Source organism: Gymnoscopelus braueri (assembly GCF_963280865.1).
Source record: "Gymnoscopelus braueri genome assembly, chromosome: 6".
In the NCBI taxonomy this organism is placed as follows: Eukaryota; Metazoa; Chordata; class Actinopteri; order Myctophiformes; family Myctophidae; genus Gymnoscopelus; species Gymnoscopelus braueri.
This window is the reverse complement of record NC_137607.1, coordinates 35429839-35455011: the sequence shown is the minus strand read 5'-3', so window position 1 is coordinate 35455011 and position 25173 is coordinate 35429839. Positions and strand designations below refer to the sequence as shown.

The following is a 25173-nucleotide window of genomic DNA, read 5'->3' as shown; positions in this document are numbered from 1 at the left end:
GTCTCCATGAGCGGACCAGGAACAGACTGAGTAAATCAAAGCCCTGCTGACTGACGTAACATGGAGTAATTGAAATGAATGCCTGGATTATGGACACACGTCAACGTAATGGAGCCAACTGGCCATAGAGCTCTCATTTACCCTATGACATACTGATTACATCATTCTACAGAAAGCATTAATTTGCTGTAATGTTAGTGTGTTGTGTTTGCGGCAGAGTTACAGTACAGTGCGCAGTGAGCCACTGTACAGTATGTGTCTGACAAACATACAATATGACACAACTAGCACACTATAGCAGGGCTTCGCAGACTTAAGCATGGCAAGGGCCCCTAAATAGCCATAGCCTTTGGCTGTGGCTCTGGCCATAGCCTAACCCTAACATTGTGTTTCTCTGTTGGCAAGGGTGGAAAAGTATCTTATTACAGATATTATTAATTGTCTCCGTACGTCCGTACGTTTGTCCGTCCGTCCGTCTGTGAACAGCTAATCTCCGGCACCGTTGGCCCGATCGATGTGAAACTGTGCACATGTGTGGATGCCAGAGCAGAAAATCTGCCCCAAATATTTCACATCGGCCTGTTAGCGCCACCAGCAGGCCGATTTTTGCAAAACAAATCTTTTGACATTATTCATACAGATTTCGTCCAAACATCATTGGATTTTGTCCAAACATATTTTCATAAATGCAGCGTCCGATTGCCGTGAAAGGCAGAGGTAGAAATGCTACCCTTTTCACATCGGCCTATTATAGCGACACCAGGAGGCTGATTTTTGCAATGACTGAATTCCGAACATTGCTGGCCCACAATAACCTACCTGACCTGGCGGATAAGTGTGCTCCGAGAAGCACGTTTTCTAGTTTCTAGACCAAATTTCTACCCCCCTCCCAGGGGGAATCCCCACTTGCTCTGGGGAGATATTGTGCATATGAGCTTCAGGCGGTACAACTTGTCAACCAGTAGGTGTCCTACCAATGGAAGAGTAGTCAGACCACCTCCAACCACAGCAGTACTAGTTATACTGTATTAACATAATCTACCACACAGATTGGTGAAAATAATGTTTTACGCATTAAATAAGTTCTGGATTGCAGTTGTTAAGTAGATCATGATTTATTTAATGTACTCAACTACTTTTGGAAAGACAAGAATGGCAAAGTAGCCTACAGATGCTGTTCTGTCACAATCAGGAGGAGATTCTATTTAAGTTTGCTTTGAACCTCTTCTCTCGTCAGTCAGTTTTTGATAAAGTTGTCTTATATTATTATTATTATTATTATAACATTTTGAGCATTAGTGCACTGGAGAGGGATTGGTTGGTAGGATGTATATATATATATATATATATATATATATATATATATATATATATATATATATATATGGAAATCATCACACTCAGGATGTAACCATGTAACTAAGTAACTCTAAGTCTTCAAAAGAGCTATACTTTTATATTTTTACATGAGAGTAACAGAAGTCTCTTTTGTTATTTTTGTCAAAGAGATTTGGTGTAGAGGGGAAAAAAGGAGCGGACCAAGTATAGAGCCCTGAGAGACTTGGATCAACCAAGTATTTAGGGTTCAAGTGGTTGAGTAATATCCATGTCAAGTAGCAGTACTTCTACTTGAGTAGGATGTCCTAGTTCTGTCTGTTGTCTAGCTGCTGTGTGGAGCACTGCTGAGTGGTCAAAACAAACGCGTCCCTTCCTGTTTCACGCATGACTGTGTGAGCATGCCCAGAGCAGAGCGTAGTAAGAGCAGAAGCCCAGGACAGACCCCTGATGCTGGGAGACGAGGCTGAGGGTGGGGGAGGACATCAGTGCCACACCATGCTATTACTCTAGGCTAGGGTGGCCATATTTCCAAAAAACAAAACCAGGACCCTTAGTCAATTTCTGTGACTATTTTCATCTGTTTTCCTCAGGTTGGGGGACAATGATTTTAGCACTTAGTCCACCTAATGACTGGCTGCACCTTTCAGAAAAGAACATGACAAACATCTATGCAATCACTCAAAACTAGTGTTATTATTCTAATGGTGGTGAAAACCAGGACGTTTTTTAGGTATTTGACGGGACTCTGGAAACCCAGCTTGAAACTGGGACAATCCCGGCCAAACCAGGATGTCTGCATGGTCACTGTATATTACTCATTTCACTCAGACACTCAGACAGTGAGAATGGATGTGACTAACAGAGAGAGAGAGAGACAGAGACAGACAGAGAATCGAATGTGTCATCCATTTGTCTCAGAACAGGAGTAAGCACACTAAACAAAACAAAAGCTGTATTATTGTGTTTGACAGCTAGCATGGTCTTTCACATGAGGTGAAACCAAGCCAGCAAGCTGACTATTAGGCTGGCATTAAACGTCTACCCGGTAGACGTATAATACAGTAGACTCTACTGTATAAGAAACAAAGAAGAGTGAATTTGTAAAACATTGCCACTGTGGAGATGTGGGTTCTGTGTTGGTTTCCTAACGACGTAGATGTGATTGATGTAGTCTGGTCAGGACTCATTGATCTTTGTATTGATCTTTTGATGTAATTTACACAGGGGTCATACAGATATGCCCCAGGATAAATGGGTTTTCATAAAACAGCGAAACGACCTATTTTAGATCAACCATTACACAGAGCATAATCTTTAGTCAGTTTAACATAAAAAATACAAGAAATCCTATGTACAGTATACTATAGGGCTGTCCGTCCGATTAATTGATTAATCGCTCAGTTTTGTCTTAGTCAAACAAAACGTTGTTAGTTGATTAGTCAAGGGCCCCCAAATTGATATGTATTTGGCTGTGGGCCCCCAGTTGAAAAGGTTTTGTTCCGGGGACCCCCATAAGAGAATATTTGGGAAGATTTGCTTAGCAAATTCTACAATTCACAATGTATTGCATCGTGACAAATTATTCTCATCTTCTCTTTGGTCTTCTCTTATGGGGCTCCCTGGTTCAAAATCTGTTATTTTCAAATAGCAAAAAAAATTAATAGGGTATTAAGGCATAAGTGTTTAAACTGTTCCTCATTTTACTGGGGACCCCCTGGAACCCCCTGAAGAACCCCTGGGGGTCCCGGTACCCCACTCTGAGAAACATTGTGCTTTAGTCGAGGATCTCCCTATTGGTTCTCAAAGTGGGGTCCGGGGACTCCCGGGGGTCCTTGAGGGGGTTCCAGGGGGTCCCCAGCTCAGTTATTGATAGCTAGGGACCAAATGGACATTGAGTTCTTTAACTCTCAGAGTTATGGGTGTCCATGGCCTTTATGCATACTAAACCGGTGGTCCTCGAAACTAAAACGTTTGAGAACAACTGCCCTAGAATACGGCTATTAATTAGTTCTTGCTTGTCATGTGGAGCATATAAACAAACCCTCTGTCTACGCGTCTCTTCCACACACCCACCCACACACCCACCCTCCGTCCCAGACACACATTTCGGAGAATCCCGGATGCTGAGCGTGGAAAGGAGTTCACTGTATCATTACCCACAATGCACCACGCACTGCCAAGTGAAATCCCACACTGGTTGCTACTTATAGCTGTGAAAGGGATACCCGCGGCGCTTTGAGAGCGCCGCTCTGCACTGTGGTGTAGAGTAGCTGTGTAACCTCACCCTCTTCTGCTCGTCCACTAGACCTCCCCCCACACACGCGCATGCGCATGCGCACACACACACACACACACACACACACACACACACACACACACACACACACACACACACACACACACACACACACACACACACACACAGACACAGACAGACGACAACAGCAATACACACACACACACACACACACACACCCTGACATTCACAGACAGACACAGAAGTATGCCCTTTTTCTCTTGTCATGCTGAAGCATTAAATAATTGCACCTTTGAATCTAGATTCCTAGTTGCATTAACCACTTTCAACTTGGCATCCCTATTTTGGGCATGTTATAGGCATTTTTTTTAACAATTTTATCACAAATATTTTTTTATAAATCTTTCAAAGATTGCTTATAACAAAAATTGCTAAAGTAGCACAACTACGATATCATACCGCATCATATCATATGATGCATAAATCGGCCATCTTCACTATTTGGCACACAACGAAGTTTATAGGCAGAGCTTACAGTATGTGGTTAAAACATCACTCTAAAATCTATCTTCAGAACATCACCATGGCTCGTCTGGTTATGACCGGTCCTTTAATGTGACATGAGATTATAAGGTCACACAGAGATAACGTGCGCACAGCCAGCAAAGCTGCTTATAGCATGCTCATTACCTCATGTCAACACATTACATCACAGGGCTCCTAAGGAGAGAGCAGAGAGCAGTATTTATTTATTTTCCCGCCTGACACATGAGAAAGTTGAACTGATATCACACAGTTTATAACTTCCTGGCAAGCAGAGATGGTGTGGAAATAACGTTATAAAACAAAGGTCCAACCTTACTACAGTATCATAATGAAAGGGACGCACTATCTTTGGCAATCAACCTTAAGTTATGATTTCTCTGATGGTAGGGAGGGTTCACTGAAACCGCTTTGCTTAAACAGGTAGGTTTACAGAGAGGTTTGATACTGTTGTTATATTTGGTATGATAATTCCATTTAAATTAATTGTTGGAAGTGTATTGTGATAAAATACTCGTAAATAGGAAATGACCGGCATATGTGTGACAATACCTACGCAGCAGATTCCTGATCGTTAATCTAATGCTGCCTCCAAGTGCAAACACAGAGAACCCAATCAAAGTCTGGTCTGGTGCAGTTCTGGATTGAAATATGCATTTGTACAAGCTGTGAGTGTGTTGTACTATGTGGCTGTGTTGGAGCACTGAGGTAAGAGGTTCCACCACAATTCCGGGGGGTGACTTTTTTGACATGTCCCTGAGCCCATGTGGACAGCCACATACCGTTGAGGGTTTCTGCAAACTTCTATAAGAACGCTATCGAGCAGGAATCTTTTCGCTGTGGGACATTGTGAGTTTGCATGTTAGCAGTTGTAACAGGTGTGACAAAGTGTGGTTTCAACAGTTTATCATGCTTAATAAGGTATTTCCAGTGGTGGATATTAACAAGGTACATTTACAAGAGTATTGTACTTTTATTATAATTGTTTTGGATCTGTACTTACGGTATATTGTACTTTTTAACTCCACAATATATCCAGGGAGAGGAAAAGGTACATTATGAATTTACTACTTAAACTCTATTTCAAATATACTGAAAATAGCTCATAGATATACTATTTTCACTATTGATATTTTTTTTTACTTCCTGGAAACTCCTTTAATTGTTTGGGAAAATGTCTAAATTGTAGTACAGCGATACATTGATAATAAAATAGAATGTCATTTGTACAAAGTACAGTACAAATTGTACTTTTGAAAGTACATGCACTTTTTTTTGTTTTTAAAGCATGCACCCGTGGATACTTAAAAAAAAGAAGCATGTTGTACAAAGTACAAATTTGACAGAGCAACTTTCACTTGTAGTTGAGTAATATGTGACCGACCAGGAGTATCTACGGCATACTTGGATTCAAGTACTGGGAGTGAGTACTTTATCCACCACTGGGTATTTCTCCTCTTCCCTTGCTGTGAACGTGGGTACAGTTAGTGTGAACAGCAGAGCCAAGGTTCTTGTCCTGTCATTCCATCTCCTGTGTCTAGCTTGATTCAATCGATCATGCAGTGGTTGAAAGTAAACGTACATTTATTCAAGTACTGTACTACAGTACAGGTACATTTATTTTACTTTGCAATATTTTAAAATTCTACTCCACTATCTCAGAGTCAAATTTGCACTTTTTACTAGCCCTATTTTTTAGCCTACTTCAGGTCGGCTATTCGAAAAAGACGATCTACAAGCTCGCAATATACCCACAATACTTTGGTACAGTGGGTATAATTTTGATGCCAGTACTTTTGTACTTTTACTCAAGTAAAACTTTGAATACAGTACTTTTACTTGTAGTAACAGAGTGTTTTTATATTGTGTTATTGCTACTACTTAAGTAAAACATCTGAGTACGTCTTCCACCACTGCGATCATGTCTCATGATTCAATCACACAGCAAAGCATCGCACATCCATGCACACGCACACATGCTGTCCATACACTGCACACGGAATACCTTTCATACCCTCCTGGTGTGTTTGGAACATGAGGTATAAAGATTATCACAAATGTTATCACAAATGTATTATTAATATTTTCGTGTGGTTGGGGCAACAGAGAGGAGGCGACAGGGCAAATTCCAGCCCTTCAAACGTCTGTTTGGGAAGAGGAAGAAGAGGGAAGTGGTGAGGGGCTTCGATGCCGTGGAGCTGAAGGCCAGTTACTCCACCGGAGAGGTGTGCAATGGGGTCGTGTCTGACGACGAGGACACCAATCAGAATTTGAGGTAATGACCACAAGAAATGCACCCTTTTGAACCCATTAAAGGGATAGTTCACCCAAAACATTACTTTTTTTTCCTACCGATTAGTCACCCCATGGAGACTTGAATTCATGGATATTTTTTTGTTTTTGTCGCATTCCTAAGGCAATAATTTGGTGATCAGCGAAACCGGTAGGCAGCGGTTCCGGTAGGAGACACAAAGGAGACTCCTTGTGTCTCCTACCGGAACCGCTGCCGGTCATGAAATTATTGGCTTAGGAATGCGTCAAAATAAAAAAAATATCCATGAATTCAAGTCTCCACGGGGTGACTAATCGATAGAAAAAATGGGGGTGAGCTATCCCTTTTTAAGGCCTGAGGCTGATTCTACAAATGCCTTCTGAATTAGTAGTTCTCAAACTTTTTCATGCCAAGGACCCCCAAATGTATATGTATTTGGCCGCGGACCCCCCATCTGAAAAATGTTTGTGCCAGGGACCCCCAGAAGAGAAGATTTGTGTTTTTAAAAAAATGCTAAATTACACTTCACTTCAAAAATGTTCAAAAATAGAAGAACCTACAAGGTCGCATTGCGGCACGAAGTGACGCGCTGTGAGCTTGGATATCTGCAATTTTTTAATAGCCAAAGTTGAAATCTAAAATGACGCAAATGCTTTCCCGGATTTAATGGGTTAAAGGACATTGAGGGGGGGTCCCCAGCTAAATTATTGATAGTTAGGGACCAAATGGACACTAACAGGCTTTAACTCTGAGAGTGTTGAAATGGACCCTACAGGGTACCCCCTGTAGGGTCCATTTGGTCCCTAGCCTGGCCACTGCGTGGGGGGGGTGTATGGAAAAGATGTGTGACAGAGGGTTTGTTTATATACTCCACATGACATTACAAGCCAGAACTAAATGATATAACAGTGTTATTCTGTAAAGGACCCTTCCATTTGTGCCCTACAGTGAGCTGTTCCCACTGTGGCTTGTTTTGTGCTGACGCAGAGCACTAAATCGGGCCTTATCAATAATTAATTGTCCATACGTCTCAGAACATTTTGACCTTAGTCTCTAAGAGCAACTTAGCTGGTCTTATTCCAAGCTGGAGAGGAAGTAGCAAGTATATGCCCACTATAACACGGGTTCCCAATCTTTTTTAGCATGTCATTTGAGACTCGACTTGAGTGAGTTACACATTTCAGTTGGTTGTTTCCTGCAGTGTCACGCTCATGGGAAGAGGGAGAGGCTCGGATCATAAAAGGCCTTGTCTGGATCTCAGCCTTTAATTGGTGGATTACAGTGGTGTTGCCTGTGCAGAGATCCATTCCCTTTCTCTTTGTGCAGAAATGATTTACAGAAGGATGCTCCCACACACCCTGCTCAGAGTGAATGAATAGGTGAATGATGATAATGACACGCTATAGCGTTGGAGTTAAATCCTTTTCTTAAATCGTGTGCTGCTGGAACATCCTGGATTCTCATGACAAGTAGTTTGAGAGCATATAAACGAAAATGTTTCCAAAAGCTTGGCTGTTGGAAACAGTTTCTTTGTAAAAAAAAAAATAGGTCGATGTATTCTGTTTAAAATGTTGTCACTGTCCCGTTTTTCTGTTGCTTGTGAGAGGACTTTTTGTGTGTTTTATCCTAGAACTGCTATTAACCTATCTGATGCTTTGCCAATACAATATGTGGTTATTTGCTTTTCAACTAAACTAAACTAAACTAAACTAAATCAGCAGTACTGTCATTCATTCTTCTGCAGGGAGTTGAATCCAATTGGTTCCAGAGCTCTCTCCCACGACAGCATCTTCATCCCAGAGGAGCCGGTGCCGGAGCCCTGCCTAGAACAGACCATGTCCCAGGAGAACGTCTCCGATAAAGTCAGAAACCTGCAGGTGGGCTTGCTGTTTTAGGTACCGTTTCTCAATGTCAGGCCCGGGGACAAACAGGTCTGCCCTGGTGAGAGTGTTCAAATGGGACCAAATGGAACCTTACGGGTTTGTGACTCTTGAGAGTGTACAAATGGAACCAAAATGGATGGGTCCATTTGGTTCCATTTGTTACACTTGATATTGAGCATTTTACGGTGTAGATTGGGGGCCCCAGTGATAAAACATGGTGTCAAATGTCCCTCTTCCATTGCATACACCACAATACGAATGAACAATAATTACATAATTATTCAAATATTATAAAACCAAAACAAATTAAATGCAACCCAAACCGATACATAACGACAAAACAAGACACAACAAAAAGACAACTCAAAATGGTGAACACATTTATCGCAAAATTAAGAAATAATAATACAATTTAAACAAAGTACATGATAAAATAAGTGTTCTTTTTGTCCGTCACACAGAGGCAGATAGCACAGAGCATCAAGTTTGGCCAGAAGCCTCCGTCTCAGCGTCGGAGCGAGGGAGACGAGGGCAGCTCAGACGAGGAGGAGGTTCCTCAGAGTCCTCTGAAGGTGGAGGCCCAGATGGAGGCGGCGCCGCCAGAACCCCAGCCAAAGGTACTGACTAAATGGCCGGTAGTGATGGAAGAAGTACTCACATGTTCTACTTAAAGGGATAGTTCACCCCTAAAATGACTTTTTTTCTATCGATTAATCACCCCATGGACACTTGTATCCATGCATGGGGTGACTAATAGATAGAAAAAAATATTTTTTTTGGGTGAACTATCCCTTTGAGTAAAAAGTACAAAGGTATTGGTATCAAAATGTACTTAAAGTACCAAAAGTAGAAAGTACTCATTGTGCAGAATGTCCCCTTTCAAATGTATAAAATGTATACAAATCTTTTGAAAATAGCAGATCTACGAGCTCACAATGCGTCACATTACAGTACTTGAGTAAATGTACTTTACACCACTGCTAAAGGGCCGGTCACACTGAGCATTATACCTATAACAATAACTATAATAACTATATTGTTCACCATTGTCTTTGTGGTGTTAACTCTGCCATCCACTTCACTCAACGGTTTTAAAAACAATATAGTTTTTTATAGTTATAGTGCTCAGTGTGAATGGCCCTTAAGATCACTGGTTCTCAGCGCGGGGTCCGCAGAACCCCACCAAAGGAGCCAAATGTTCCGATATGGGTATATAACTCTGAGAGTGTAAAAATCGAACCAAAGGGTCCATTTGGTTCCATGCGTACACTCGTGATTTTACAGTGTACAGTGGGTCACAGAGATAAAAATTCGATCAAATGGGGGTACGTGGGCTTAATGCCTTTCAAACTGAGGGGTCCTTTGAAATGAAAAGGACTGAGAATCACTGACTAAAGATGTTCTCCACCTCCTCTGAGAGCAGCGTCTGCTCAGTGCTGAGCTGCGGAGGAATGCTGATGATGCGGCAGAATTCAGTACGGACACATGATGACTCATGTTCTGCTTGTCTCCTCCACCAGGAGGTCCAGGTGGTCCAGCAGCCCCAAGGAGCCCAGCAGCACGTCCACGTGACCCAGCAGGCCAAGGTAGGCCTATTCATAATAATAATAAGCGTCTCATCGCAGTTATTTGAGACTAGAGGTTCGGGCCGCACACCTACGTCGCACTGCCGATCCGACCGATATGTCCGAGTCATAGTGTCGGCCGGGGCTTTGTCAGAGTACCCGTTGTACCTGTCTGTCTTTGTCCCTTTTATTCCCACATGGAGATCTCTGATGTCGTCAGTATATGCCCTTATATTGGCATGCCCATATATGGGTATATCGTTTGGATCGGCGGTTCTCAACTGGATATCCATATATGCCTATATACAGTATGGACATATCGCGGTCGGATCTGCGGTTCCGGACAACCGCATATCCGAGCGACTCGACGGCGGGCACTGCTCTCCCTCGATTCTTTGCCGATGTGCATGCTGAGTTTGAAGTCAGTCGGTCCCATACAGTACATGCACATAGCGGTCGGATCTATGGCTCTGGATAACCGGATATGGGCGTATCGGGTTTGTTTATGGTTATGGCTGAGTCACAGTGACGTGGCCGTGGTCCGCCTGCTGGCCCTCCCATCAGGCAATTTTAATATAGGATGTTTGTAGTATACAATTATTAAATTCATGGCCTGTTTTGGCCATAGTACAGTACATTGTTTATTTTTGATTATTGGTAGCGGTCTTTGTCAGTAATTTCTTTGTATATTTATCATATCTGCCTTGTGGCACTTTTGTTTACAAAGCATAAAAGTAAGTCATTTTGATTTATACGTTCCAATGTTCAATGCCAAAAATCTATATAGTAGATATAGTATTTGTATGACAAATCGTCAACTAACATTTCATGACCGTGTCACCCCACGATCAGGGGGCCCAGCAGGTCCAGGCTCCGGCCCAGCAGGGGACGGGGACGGGGACGCACAGCACTCCAGTCAGGTCGCCCAGGTCCAGGCGAGTTCTTCCACCCGACGGCACTATCGAGTCCATCAACCTGGACTCTGTTCCCCTGTCCGCCCCGCGCCTCGACAACACCGCCGCCAAGCACAAACTGGCTGTCAAGCCCAAGAACCAGAGGGTGTCCCGCAAGCACAGGCGCTTTACACGGGTGAGTCCAGAAACACTTTGATAGAATCTGGGGTTGTAAAGCTACCCAGTCATGATATAATACAATATATGACCAATATCCACATATTGCACATGATGTTTATGCTCTGTGATTGCGGAAATGGCAGTTATGATTCCATTCACTCTCATTGTATGATAAAAAATATATATACAGTATATTTATTCATTACATTCATTGTTGATATGACTGTTGAGTGTTGATAGGCTACAATATATATTCATACTAATATATTCATTATTACTGAACTTCTTATTTTCCTACCTCATTCATTTAGTTTCAGGGTTTTTATTTACTTTTACTCTTTCTTTTCTCAAAGTGGGGTTAATATAAAATGAGTTAATATAGCATCCACAATCAGTGTAACTACATCGGCTATTTGAAAATAAAAATGTCAACAATTACAACACAAATCTTGTATGGAGGTCCCTGACCTCCATTCAGGGTTGACATGAAAGGGTTTTAGAAGTTTTAGAACCACTGCTGTAAGAAGTAAAAGTGTAGAACTTGTTAATCCCACAAGGGAAATTCAGTTTCAGCTTCATCCAGCTGATATCTGCTCAGGTGGGCATATTGAGCACTCGGGGAGCAGTTGGGGCTTAAGTGTCTCGCTCTTGGACACATAGCGGGGACTGGGACTCGACTCCTAGGTGGCCAAGTGTAACCTGGATTGTCTTTCTCCTAGGATCTCCACGAGGTTTCTCTCCCCGGGGTTCTGCAGGAGGAGCAGGAGGCTGAAGGAGGCCAGCAGAGGACAGCCGCTGAGGAGCCTCCCTACGGGTCCCCAGAGACCTCCAAGAAACAGAGACTGCAGGAGGAGGAGAGACGCGAGTCCAGGCAGAGGAGGGAGCAGGAAGAGCAGAGGCTCCGACGGGAGGAGGAAGAGGAGAGGAGGAGGAGAGCGGAGGAGCTGAGAGCGCGTGAACTCGAGGAGGAGAGATGCCGCAAGCAGCAGGAAGAGGAGCGCCTCTGTAAAGAGGAGGAAGAACGGAGACAGAGGGAGGAGGCGGAGAGGATGAGGAGGGAGGAAGAGGAGAGGATGAGGAGGGAGGAGGAGGAGAGGAGGCGGCAAGAGGAGCTGGAGCATAGACGGAGGGAGGAGGAGGAGGAGGCCAGGAAGAGGCAAGAAGAAGAGGAGCGACGCCGGAGAGAAGAGGAGGAGAGAAAGCGCCTGGAGGAGCAGAGGAGAAAAGAGGAGGAGGAGGAGAGGAGGCGGCTGGAGCTGGAGGGAAAGAGACTGAGAGAAGAGGAGGAGAGACAGAGGAGGCTAAAGGAGGAGATGGAGGAGAAGATGAAACTGGAGGCGGAGGAGAGGAGGAAACTGGAAGAGGAGGAGCTGAAGCCCCCCCAGGAGAGGAAGAGGAGGGCGGAGGAACTCCGCTGGAGGGAGATGGAGGAGAGGCAGAGACCATTCTCTTTCAAGGTGTCCTCTGGAGAGAAACAGATCCTGTTCCAGAAGGTCAACCTGACGCCCGTGGCGGGACATCACAGCGGGCCCGCGGCCGAAACGGCGGAGGGCGTCAAGACCTCCTCCTCTGAAGGAGGAGACTCCCACCTGCCGTCCTCACAGTATGTCCCCCACACGGCCATCTTGGTGACGGGGGCCCAGCTCTGCGGGACGGCCGTCCACATGGACCAGATCAAAGACACGGCCTGCAAGTCTCTGCTGGGCTTGGGAGAAGACAAGAGAGCCATGGGGTTGCCGCTGGCCAAGGGCAAGATATCGCCCGACCGCAAGTCCGCCAAGACCAAATCCCTCACCGAGACCTCGCCCGCCACGGACCAGTCCAGCGCTGCCGTCCTGGCAGAATGGGCCAGCATTCGATCGAAGATATTCAAGGGCGCCGAGGAGGGCAAGTACGACGATCACCCGGAATCCGGACGGAACCAGACTCGGCCGAGCAGCGAAGACCTGAACCAGCCTCCCTTCTCACACACCAACCTCAGGAAGACCATGTCTGCCAACGCCAAGTTCTCCATCACCCCCGCGAAGAAGAAGTTCGGAGACTCGAATCGTAACTCGGAGCTGTTGAGTCTGGACGTCAGGGACGGAGGGAAGGACGTGTCTACGCCCGAGGCCCCCTGCAGCTCCCCGTCGGCCTCGCCGGGCCCGGGCGGTAGGGCTCAGAGCAAGGCGGCTAAAACAGTCCGCATCGCGGAGAGAGGCCCAGAGGAGTGTGTGTTTGCCAAAGACCTCCCCTCCTTCCTGGTTCCCAGCCCCGGGTCCAAAGCTGAAGCGGCGGAGGTGAAGAACGGGAGCCAGGGTGAGGCGGATGACTCGGATTACAACGAGGAGGAGGAGGAGGAGAGAGGGTCAGAGGGTGGCGAGGACAAGCCCTCTCCTTTTGGCATAAAGCTGAGGAGGACCAACTACTCGCTCCGCTTTCACAGCGAACAGTCCACAGAGAAAAGGAAGAAACGGTACAGCGCGGGGGACAGCTTCGATGGGGTCCCCTCCCCGCTCACGCCCATAGAGCCGGACTCCGACTGCTCCTCTGTCTTTTCGGATAAATCGAGCCCTGTGTCTCCCCATCCAGAGAGCGCAGGCAGCAGGTTCTCACACGCAGCCGCCTCCCCTGCCGTCCTACGGGCCAAATCGGGCAGGTCTCAAAGTGCCGCTGCGATGCATGGCGAGGGCGAGAAAGCGCTTTCCAAACCGCCGCTCTACCAAAGACCCACCGTGTCGCCGAAACCCGCCACCCCTCCCCCGTCGCCGCTCCCCAAAACGGTGCGAGGGGTCTCCAGTGATGCTACAACCCAGAGGGCAGGGGGGCCGGCGGAGTCGCCCGGCCAGGATCAGGCAGAACGGGGCGAAGATTCCTCTTCGGCCGTGGCCCAGCTACGCAGGAGCAGCCATGTCCCAGGGGATGAGGAGCCCAAGGAGAAGAAGTCCTTCTTCCCCTCCATCAACATCCCCTGGAGAGAGAAGACAGACAGAAAGACAGAGCTCCTCCGGAAAGGTCAGTGTCCCGTTAGACCACTAAGTGTGTTGTCATTTTCTGATTTAAAATACATGCAATATGCTGTAATAATAATTTATTTGAGTATTATTGATTTTGTGATTAAAAGAGCATATTATGTTCTCTTCATTTTAGCTTGTTTTTTTTATTGCATGAGGTAATAGTTAAATGTTCATTAAATGGTTTGGGTTTTGTCATATTGAGCTGCACTAAAGCAAATCCCTTTCGGTCTCAATTGATATTGCAATATAGTCTATACGATACTTGAACTGAGCATGTGAAGATTACCTCTAAATAAATGCTAAGATAAATTAGCATAATTGAGCACACCTTGTGGACCATTCAACTCAAAAGAGTTTTAATGTCATATAGGGTAGGCCAAAATGCTTTTCTCAGATGCCTTTCTGACCTTGCAAAGAGAAATGTGTGAAGGAAACGCCAGTGTACGCTGAACTGTTTACTCTTCCTAAGCCATGGATCTTTATCAAGGACCTTTGGTGAATGAACACTTCAGAGACCAAACAGGAGTTTTAGGTCCTAGAATGTGTTACGTCTGCCTGCAAGACAGTAATAAGACACAGACAGTCAGACAGACACCAACTACACTAGTTCAGGTAGCAAATGGTTTAGATTTTATGGAGTCAAAGACTCAGACACAGACAAGAAAAACAAGATAAGATAAGGTGTCATTACAGTGGATTATACGTTTGATGTTTGCATACCTGAAAACAATAAAATCTTCATCCAAAGCCCAAGAGAGGTACAGGAAAAGAAAGAGTAAAAGTAAATAAAAACCCTGAAACTAAATGAATGAGGTAGGAAAATAAGGAGTTCAGTAATAATTAATATATGAATATGAATATATATTGTAGCCTATCAACAACAATGAATGTAATGAATAAATATACTGTATGTAGTCTATCAACAGTTATCCTTAACAAGCATGTTAATGTATGAATGGACACAGGTGAAGAGTAGCATGTACACTAGTAATGTTAAGTACATGGGGAAGTAAACAAGGTTTAATAAAAACCTCAAAATAGCCATAGCCTACATGTATGTCTATATGTAAACAGTACAGTATATGTTTAAAAAAAACTGTCACGTCATAATGCAGTACAGTGGTAAAGGAATGTGACACGGTTCACGTTGTCTCCTTACAGAAAAGCCGTCGTTACAGAGCAGGCACTCTCTGGACAGCTCGCGGGCCTCGGAGAAGGAGGTGGGGCCCCTGTGGATCACGTTGGCCCTGCAGAAGCAGAAAGGCTTCAGGGAACAGCAGCAGAGCCGTGACGACAGACGCAGCCAGAGAGAGGCCAAGCTGGCAGAGAAACAGTCCCGAGACAAAGACGGTGTACGTACCTCTCTGCTTATACTGTCTAAAATTGTCAAATGATTTCAATGCCGCTTCTTTCATTTCACCGGGAGTTTTACCGGGAGGACAGAGATGGTCCTCCTCCCCACCTGGCTGAACATGACCAATTGTGTTTGCTGGAGCCATGGAGGATTCAAACCACCACTCCCCACGGTGGTGGGCTACTTAGCCCCAAAACTTTAAATTCTGTGAATTTCAGTACAATATTCAGTACATTCAGTCCATAGTCATAGTCATAGTCAGGCTGTCAAAATGTGTTCATTAACTGAGTTACTACATTTATGGAATGAATGCATTAAAAGCTTTAAATCAATTAACGCATGCGCACAATAACCCGCCCCATACATCCCATAATTCCATCCACACTCTGCACTAGTCATCACTCTGTTATCTGATGGCTGATAAATCCAAACGATGATCCAAACAAGATGGAAAGAAAACCTGTGTGTAGCTCAATCTGGATGGTGAAAAACACAAGTTGGTTATTGACAGAAAAGGCTGCGCAGTGGCTCAAATCACATAGCATAACAGGGTTAGGGCGAGCGTGACGGAGAGAGACCAAGATTGAGAAAGTCATTCATCTTTCCGTTCCCACAAAAACATACAGCGAAAATATTTCTGGCATAATTACGAATGGTGATGAATCATGATTAATTATTAATCTTTGATTAATCTGATTTAAAAGGTCTTATCGTTTGACAGCCCTAATATATTTGATATTACTCTTGCAACATTCAGTTTAATGTTGTAACAGAGCATGCCTGCCTACCAGGACACTTAACCACTTAAACCCCAGCATCCGTATTGTGGGGAAAGCTTTCTCTGAAAATACGACAGCTTGTCGATCGTTTCTCAGCGAAAGCTTTCCCCACAATAACAGAAAAGACACTAGTATAGAGCCCCGAGGGACACGGTCAACCATAGGGTTTAAGTAGCCTGGTAAACCCCCCTTCTCATTTGCAATGGAAATGAGAATTCCGGAGGGAGGGGCTTTACCAGGCTGGGGTTTAAATGGTTAAAGTACATAAAACTCACCGGATTTGTAAATTTTTGTTATATTCTTATGGCGTGGCTCTGTAAGAACTAATCTTGAAAACCGCTGGACTGATAAGTGGCAAATGTCTTGTGCATGCTGCCAGTAGGCCAACTTCGTACCTCTACACATGTATTTTCATATCTCGTTGCTGTCGGGTGGAAACCTTGTCCAAAACTGTTCCTTTTTATTTCATATTTGTGAAAATAGCCGATCTACAAGCTCACAACACGTTGCATCGCGACGCGTTGTGAGCTTGTAGATCTGCTATTTTCACAATTTCTTTGCAACAGTTTTGTGTGATGAAGTTGGGCAATAATTTACGAAAATACATAAAAAGTTGAAATATGGAGATACAAGGTTTCTGCCCAACAGCAACAATGTACAGTACTAAATAGTATGTGATTTTGGACGTCCGAAATCGCGTACTAGCATATTACGGTATTTAGTATGCCAAATTGCTTTTTTGTATGTCCGAAGTGAAACCCTACTGCTTAGTCATTTAGATACTAAATAGTAGGCTGAAAATAGCATACTGTGTAGTAGTATGCAGTACATTAGTATGTGGTTTCGGACGCAACCGCAGTCTTTTTAAGTTGTATTAGTGCTTTTCTATTTCTTTGACACTTGAAGCCCAGCATCCATATTCTGGGGTGAACTTTAGCCAAAAATAGACGATCTACAAGCTCACAACGCTGGGTATTGTTGCCGAAATGATTTGGTGTACTGTAGACAGAAAGAAGCGGTCCAAGTAGAGAGGCAACTCAGGTCCAGTGTGCTAAGTCTAGACTAGACTTAGGTTTAAGTGGTTAATTGTGTTATTGTGTGAACATTCCTTATATATATGAATGTACCAATAAACTTGATTGATCCTGACTACAGGCTACGCTGGGCAGTCCTACGGACAGCAAAGTGGACAGAAGCCCCAGTCCTTCTAAGCCCCGGACGCCAGAGGCGCCCAAGAGACCTGACAGTCTCCTGGGACGCTTTGACCGCAGAGACCCCCTGAAGAAAGCCAATACTCTGCCCAGCTCTGTCACAGGTACTAAATGAGACTAGAAAAGAGCGCAGATATCCACCCAGGCCAAGTTCGCTACCCACTGTTCCCAATCCCTATACTGTTCAGAACATGGATTTAGTGAGAAATGTTACCCATAGATACTGTATCTGTATATACACGTAAGATGCCTGCTGCTGTTCATTGGAGTGATGTGTTCTCACGGCCACAATATTGAACCAGTCATAGTTTAGAGGGAAAGGGGGGTTCACGCGCATAGGGTGGATTTTTTGGCTGCCACCATTTTTTTCTTAATCCTTGAAGGGTGTATTTTAAGATTCTGCCAGGTACCAGGCTGAAAAAATGTCTCATAGGGTTAATTTTTAACCCTTTCTTACACATATCCTACCCAAATCCGAAAATGGAAAGAACTATTGAAATAAACAACCTACAGGGACAAAGGAACACATGTTTCCATACAATTAGGACCCAAGGAATTCATTGAAATGGTTATTATTCAGATTCAAGCACATCTTGACCAAAACAAATCTATATTTCTCTTTTTCCTAAATCCTTAGGTGGATTTTTCCTTGCCAACTGTTTTTTCTTGATCCTTGAAGGGTGTATTTTAAGATTATGCCAGGTATCAGGCTGAAATAATGTCCCATGGTGTTCCTCTTTAACCCTTAACTCACAGGGGCAAATGAACATATTTTTCTAGACAATTGTTATTATTAAGATTCTAGCACATCTTGACTCTATTAACACATTGCATGCCAGTCGCGTAGATCTACGCGAACCTATTTAAAGCCGCAGCGTGCCAGTCGCGTAGATCTACGCGAACCGCCGATTCCCATGTTAAGTGCCCCAGGTGCACTTTCCGAATTTTTTTGATCCATTTCCGTTTCCGGTTTCCGGTCGGAAACGGAATTATTCGGGTTCCGGTTTTTTCGATCGTATCCGCTTCCTGTCTGGGATCCTGTTTAAAACTCGATTTTCTCTGGTTGTTGTTTTTCTCCTCGCTGATCACTGTTTACCGTTGATCGACTGTAGCTTCAAGATGGCGGCACGGATTTGGAAACTGTTTTCGCTCGCCGTTTCTCACGGATCCGCTGTGTGTTTAGAACCAAATGAACGCGCACTTTTAACTTATTTAGCGAGGTCTGTGGCGACATGAAAAAAACTAAAAAACAACAATAAAACGCTGGCACTGGTGAGTACATTATGAGATTAAACTCTGGCATGGAATGTGTTAACAGGACAGAAACTGCCCCCCCCCCCAAAAAAAAAAGAAAAGCTGAAAATGTTCAGGGCTGTTTCCTACTGACATCCAAGGCAAGCTCTTATCATGGTGTGGTGTGGGAGAAGGCTGATTTAAGCAGTCACACCTGGCCTAACTTAACATGTCCTATCTATTACTATTTGATACTGTAATTTGATATCTTAAATAAAGCACATTTCTCTTTTTGCAGCTCATATGACTTTGGTAAGGAGCTTGAAACCGCAAGGGCTATGGCGATGAGATGTCCACCTACCTGACCCCTCAAATTATAACAGCCGAGGGAAATGTTGTTTTTCACAGCGAATGGGACAACCTGAACAGAATCACAACCAATATTCATGGCTCAAATTTTGTAACAGTGCTGGGAGTATCATGATTGAAGAGGCGAAGGAGGGCCATCAGAGTACCAGTGAGAGGACAGTTCCTCTCTATGAGAGATCATCCAAGATGAGAAGCCCTAAGCTCACACCTCCGGAGATGCTACCAGAGCTGGCTTTCAAGAGAGCTGGTCCCAACTTCCCCAAAGATGCCAGCTTCACAAGAGGTGGAGTCACATGCATTATGTATGACCATGCTCGTATGAAGTCAGTCGATGCTGTGCGGGCTAAAATGCTAAAATGCTGGGTGCTGATCAAGTAGACCCTGGAACTCCTGCCTCCACCCAAGGTTTGTCTGATCCCACATGTACAGCATGCCAACTTCAGAGTGGCTTGCTACAAGAGAGCAGACCAACCAATCTTTGAGAGGCCCAACCCCTATGATGAGTGTGCGATGCGATGCCAGAGTGTGGTCTAGCCAACACCAACTTGGGACTCCTGGATCGCTGCCCTCTGCACTCTCCTATCTAACATCTCAGCCCCATACAGCAGTACTGACTCCACTGTGAGGGTCCATGTCTCAGCCCCATACAGCAGTACTGACTCCACTCTGAAGGTCCATGTCTCAGCCCCATACAGCAGTACTGACTCCACTTTGAGGGTCCATGTCTCAGCCCCATACAGCAGTACTGGCTCCACTGTAGCTACAAGCAGCCGCCTCTTGAGGTCTTCTCCCATGTCTGATTTCCACACTCTCCTCATCCCATGCAAGGCATTCCAGGCAAGTGCCCTACTACGGACCTTCAGGTCCTGTTCCGTTGAAGCAGTCCAAGCCCAGAGATATTTGAAGTCTGTGACTGCCTCGAGCACCGTCTCGTCCGCAGTGGCAATGGTTTTGTCCGTACTGTCAGTACCTTTGTTTTCTTGGCATTGAGCTTGAGGCCGACCTTCCTGCACTCCAGTAGTTGTTCTCTTTATTTTTCTGCTGTATCCGAGTGGGCTGGGAGAAGACGATGGATGAGGGGGTGTTAGAGCCTGTCGGGACAATTGGACCTATCCTCCCTCCTTCTCTTGTGGAGGTACTGGCCCAGAAAGCAGTGGAAAAGCAAGAAGCTCTTGGGAAAGAAGCAGATTCCTCCAACAATAATGTGGATGAGGAGGATGGAGAGTATCAGTATGAAGAGGAGGATGAAGAGATGGAGATTGGGGCGATAGACTTGGATGACCTCTTTAGTGGTGATGATGATGATGATTAGTTGCAGTAGGGCACATACTGCTTAATTTCGTAAGATTAAAGGTCAGAACTTGAATGATGTAATATAATTGTATTGCTCTCTTTTTTGTGCAGTTTTTGTCCTGACATCTAATAAACATTTTACTGTGGAACATGTGTTAATTTCTCTCTGTATCTTCTAACTCAATAACTGCAATTACATTTGTTTTTAATGAGGAATATATTTTTAAATAGGTTTGGGCCTTGATTACACAAACAATATAATGCATAACAGCTTGTAGAGAATCTTGTTCGGATTATTATTTCCAATATTAACCTCATTTATCTTGTCCAGTGTACTATTAGCTATAGTTCATTTGCATTTTCCTGAAATAGTCAAGATGTGCTAGAATCTTAACAATAACCATTTTGATGAATTCCTTGGGTCCCAATTGTCTGGAAAAATGTGTCGATTTGTCCCTGTAGTTATGCTGTTTTCTCTTTTTTTCATTTTCGGATTTGGGTAGGATAATGTGTAAGAAAGGGTTAAAAATAAACCCTATGGGGCATTTTCTCAGCCTGGTACCTGGCAGAATCTTAAAATACACCCTTCAAGGATTAAGAAAAAACAGGTGGCGTCAAAAAATCCACCCTATGCGCGTGGACCCCCCTTTCCATCTAGACTATCAAGTTTTTTTTATTATTGTTTTTGTTTTATTACCTGGCTCTAATCCTTCACTGAAGAGGGTGCAAGAGAATTGAGTAATTGTGGTACGGTGGTTAAGATGCAGAACTTGCAGAACAGAGACTGAGAAGGTAGTTGGTTCAAATCCACCTCTGCATACAAATGGGTAAGTAATTACCATAGTTGTCACAATTATCTTTCGCATGTCTGTGGTGCAGTGGAAAAGTCAGTGTTTTGTAACCAGAAGGTTCTTGGTTCAAAACCAGAGATTAGGTATTTTCTTTCCCAAGTTTGTGCCTGGCTCTAATTCTTCACTGAAGAGTGTGCAAGAGAATTGATTGAGTAGGAACTGTGGTGGTACAGTGGTTAAGATACAAAAACTGAGGTTTTAGGGTTCAAAACTGCTAAGGAACATTTTTGCCATTAAAACACTGACTATCTCTATTTTTGCCATTTCTTTTAAAGTTTTGCCTATAATGATGTGCCCCAAATAGGGACGCCAGGTTGAAAGTGGTTAAAAGAACATGTTTGTCATTTAGTTCTGATCTTGACGACGCTCCTCTTCCTGCGTTTCAGTTGAGATAGCGGATTCCACGCCGTCACCGCCGTCCGTGAAGGAGGTCTCCAAACGCTTCCCCTCCACCGATTCTCCCCATGGATCCACGGAGCCGGCCTGGCTGGCCCTGGCCAAACGCAAGGCCAAAGCCTGGAGCGACTGCCCGCAGATCATCAAGTAACACCCCCCCAAAAAGACTCACCCCGGACTCCCCACCACCACCAACCTCTGGGCCTGCACCCAGACTGCACACTGACCCCATGCGTGAACAACACTCACATCAAACCCCCCCACAGCCCTTTCCAAATTCCAGATCCCGGACCCTCTACCCTGTGGAACAAAGCTCTCGTCCTCCTGCAACCCTGTATCCATACACTGGCTGGCATTGTGTACTGTATTATCAAGTTAAAGTGCGCTGCACCATTACACATGTATACATAAGCAACTACTGCAAGCATGCACTTAACTGTATACAAACACATTAAAGCATTACGTCCCAGCAGGACATACGGTATAGACGTAACTAAGCTGTTGACACCAAAACGCGCTGCAGTCAGGGACAGCGGAACCCTTTCAGCCAGCCAATGACGAGGTGCCGTGACTGACCAATTGCAACAGCCAACCCCCCCCAATTCCTCGCTTTTGTAGCCAATGGCGATCACCGTGGTTGTAAATAGGTCATGCGCTAAAACACAACGCAGTTATGAACACGCATTCAGTGACAGAGAAGGAGAAGAAGAAATTTACTCTGAAATAGAACCAGCTCGGTGTTAATCCGACAGAGGAGAGTTTGCAGAGCAGTGTTGGAAAAGGGCTGACAATAACCCGACACCACAAACCACCCTCGTTAAGGGGCGATTTATATTTACTGTAGTTGCGTGCCAGTGTTGCGTAACGAAAATAACCGATATGCAAGCTCAAAATGCGTCGTACTGCGACACGTTGTGAGCTTGTAGATCGGCTATTTGCAGTAGAAAAGCAGAAATCGCACTTTTCTTCCTCATGACAGCACCGCGGAAATGTTACAAGCGCCTTCTCCGTTACGTTCTCTCCTTGGTATTATTTCGAGCGACAGATTCACGTGTTGTTGAAACAACGGACACTGTATCCCTTCTCTGAGCCTCGTTTGTGATGTGCAAAACAAAAGCCTTTTCTTTTTTTTACTCGTATTCGAAAACCTGTACTTAACCTAACAACTCTCACTGTGTCCGTGATGACTGTGACAGCTGTCAAAGACGCTTTCATTACAATTTGCCATGATGAAGTTATTAGAATCTTGTTTGTATAAGTCAAACTCTGCAACAAAAAAAAAAGAATAATCTGTCAAATCACATGGGTGGGTGCACTGAAAACACAGCATTGAAGACCACAAGTGTTATTGGGCATTTAACTGTGAATTGCACATTACTTTCACTTATTCTGTGGTAACGTAATTCTGAGTTTTTTTTGCTTTCGCTATTAAGAGAGACTACCTGCTTGCTAGGGCTGGGCGATATGACTTCAAATCAATATCACTATTATTTCAAACTTTTGATGAATGAAATAACAGTGAAAATAGCAGATCTACAAGCTCACCATGCGATGTAGATAGTCTATTTTCAAAATGTTTCATTGTACAATGAAGTATAATGCATGGTTAAGTGGTTAATCAGACTAATCGATTTAGTCGATTATAGAAAATCTATTAGAATGTTTTCATGTAAATTCATTGATATATAATCAAAGAAACATTAAGAAAAAAACTTTCGATTATTCAGTTACAGTTCGGTTATTAGTTCTTAAATATCAGTTTCGATAAATCTTTTGTTTTATTGCCCAGCCCTACTGCTAGCTGTAACATAACATAACAATTCTCGTAGCTGTCCTGCCGTAACGCATCGTTTGTAGGCGTAGCATAGGCCCTCACCTTTCTCATGAATCGTCTGTCGGGTGGAAACCTCATATGTCCAAAACTGTTATTTTTCAGGACTCAAATTCGAAAGCAGCAAAAGTAGCAGATCGCCAAGCTCGAAACGCGACGTTTCACGCCACGTTTCAAGCTTGTGGATCTCCTACTTTTGTGTGATGCTGTAGTATGATCAAGTAGGGTATTAATTTACAAAAAAAAAGAAAAAGTTAGAATATTAGAGATGGGAGGTTTCTGACCCGACAGCGACAAAATGTGATTTGAGCCTGTTGGCTTTGGTAGGACGGTCTTCCCGCTACTGAAGGAAGGCCAGCGTGTTCTCATCTCCAAATCACTCAAACTTTCTCACTCCTCAGTGTAATGATCTGTATGTATGTAAGTAAGTATGTACGTATGTAAGAGGCAGGATTTATCCCAGCTCCGGTCAGAGACCGGAGCACCTTGAAGGGTGATTTGTACTTGGCTGTGCGTCAGTGTCGTGCAACCAAGTATAACTCGGGCTTATTAAAGGAGAAGTCACTTTTGTCATTTTGTTTTTAACTTTGGTCGTGCACAATAGTGTAGTGTACACAGTGTTGTATGTAACAAAACAAAACAGAAAAAAAGAAAAAAAGTTTGGTAATAATTGCACTTTTTTTTTTGTTAAACTTAGAAGGGTATTCATGAGAAAATTCTTAAGAGATGCAAATGTTATGAATAATGTAAATTAAATACTGATGTCTGAACCTGAAGGCCTGTCCAGTAATTCGGCTCAGCTTTCATTCCTTTAGATGTTCAACATAAAAACTTTTAATGAAATCTGGTTTCCCACTGCTCCCTCTGAACCCCCCCCCCCCCCACACACACACACACACACACACACACACACACACACACACACGTACGTTTCAAGTCTCTATTTCAGCCATTCTCAAAGTGAGGTCCGGGAACCCCCAGGGGTGCGTGAGGTGGTTCCAGGGGGTCCCCAGCTAAATGACTGACAGAACCAAATGGATATAAGGGTCCATTTGGTAACATCTGTCAGTGTCTGAATTAAATTACCACTGACGATTTTACATTGTAGATTGGGGTCCCAGAGATGAAAAACAAAGTATCAAATGAATATATATATATATATATATATATATATATATATATATATATATCTATATATATATATATATATATATATATATATATATATATATATATATATATATATATATATATATATATATTTATTAATGAATTAATAATTGTTTCCCCCCTTCCTATAAATGTAAGGCAAGTTTTAGATTCATCACGCACAAACCTTACATTTCCCCACCAACATAGAAAGAATGCTATCAGTAATTTATCTACATAATGTATATACACAATAAAAAATATGCTATGAATAATTATGTCCAGTGCCTTTATAAAGCCCTGCATTGACTTTTTTCAGCCAGCAGGTGTTGCAGCAACAACATAATACTTGATAGTCACGTGACTTTTTGCCTTTTGTAGTCAAATGCATTTATATAAAAAATAAAATAATAATAATAATACCAGCTAATGTCTGCCCCGGTTGACACATCCTTATTTTTTAAATTATGTAGATAAATTACTGATAGCATTCTTTCTATGTTGGTGGGGACTTCAGACCACAAGATTATGGGATCGAATCCCAGCACAGGAACCTTGGCATCTGAGCAATCTGTCTCCCACGGGTCTTCTATCTTTTTTTGCCTTTATCATAAAAGTTGCTGGACAATATATAGAGGATGAAATGCATAATTTATTAAATAATATAAAGGTAATATCAAATACATTGTAAAAAATGAGAGACATGACGCTTTATTAGCAAGTCTTTTATTATATTATTCCTCATTTTGCTGGTTTCCCCTGAAACCCCTTTACTGTTAC

General features: G+C 43.6%; 1 protein-coding gene across 1 annotated transcript in view; it reads left to right on the top strand.

Moving 5' to 3' along the window:
- cracd (capping protein inhibiting regulator of actin dynamics) overlaps nt 1–21936 on the top strand; it is a 33837-nt gene extending 11901 nt beyond the window's left edge. Inside the window, exons 2-10 of the mRNA XM_080431150.1 lie at nt 6245–6413; nt 8155–8287; nt 8755–8910; nt 9814–9879; nt 10711–10947; nt 11651–13925; nt 15089–15279; nt 17216–17375; nt 21404–21936. Coding sequence (XP_080287276.1) covers nt 8246–8287; nt 8755–8910; nt 9814–9879; nt 10711–10947; nt 11651–13925; nt 15089–15279; nt 17216–17375; nt 21404–21564 — 3288 coding nt within the window. The 5' untranslated portion in view covers nt 6245–6413; nt 8155–8245 and the 3' untranslated portion in view covers nt 21565–21936. The remainder of the gene's footprint in view (nt 1–6244; nt 6414–8154; nt 8288–8754; nt 8911–9813; nt 9880–10710; nt 10948–11650; nt 13926–15088; nt 15280–17215; nt 17376–21403) is intronic.
- Nucleotides 21937–25173: the final 3237 nt, after the last annotated feature.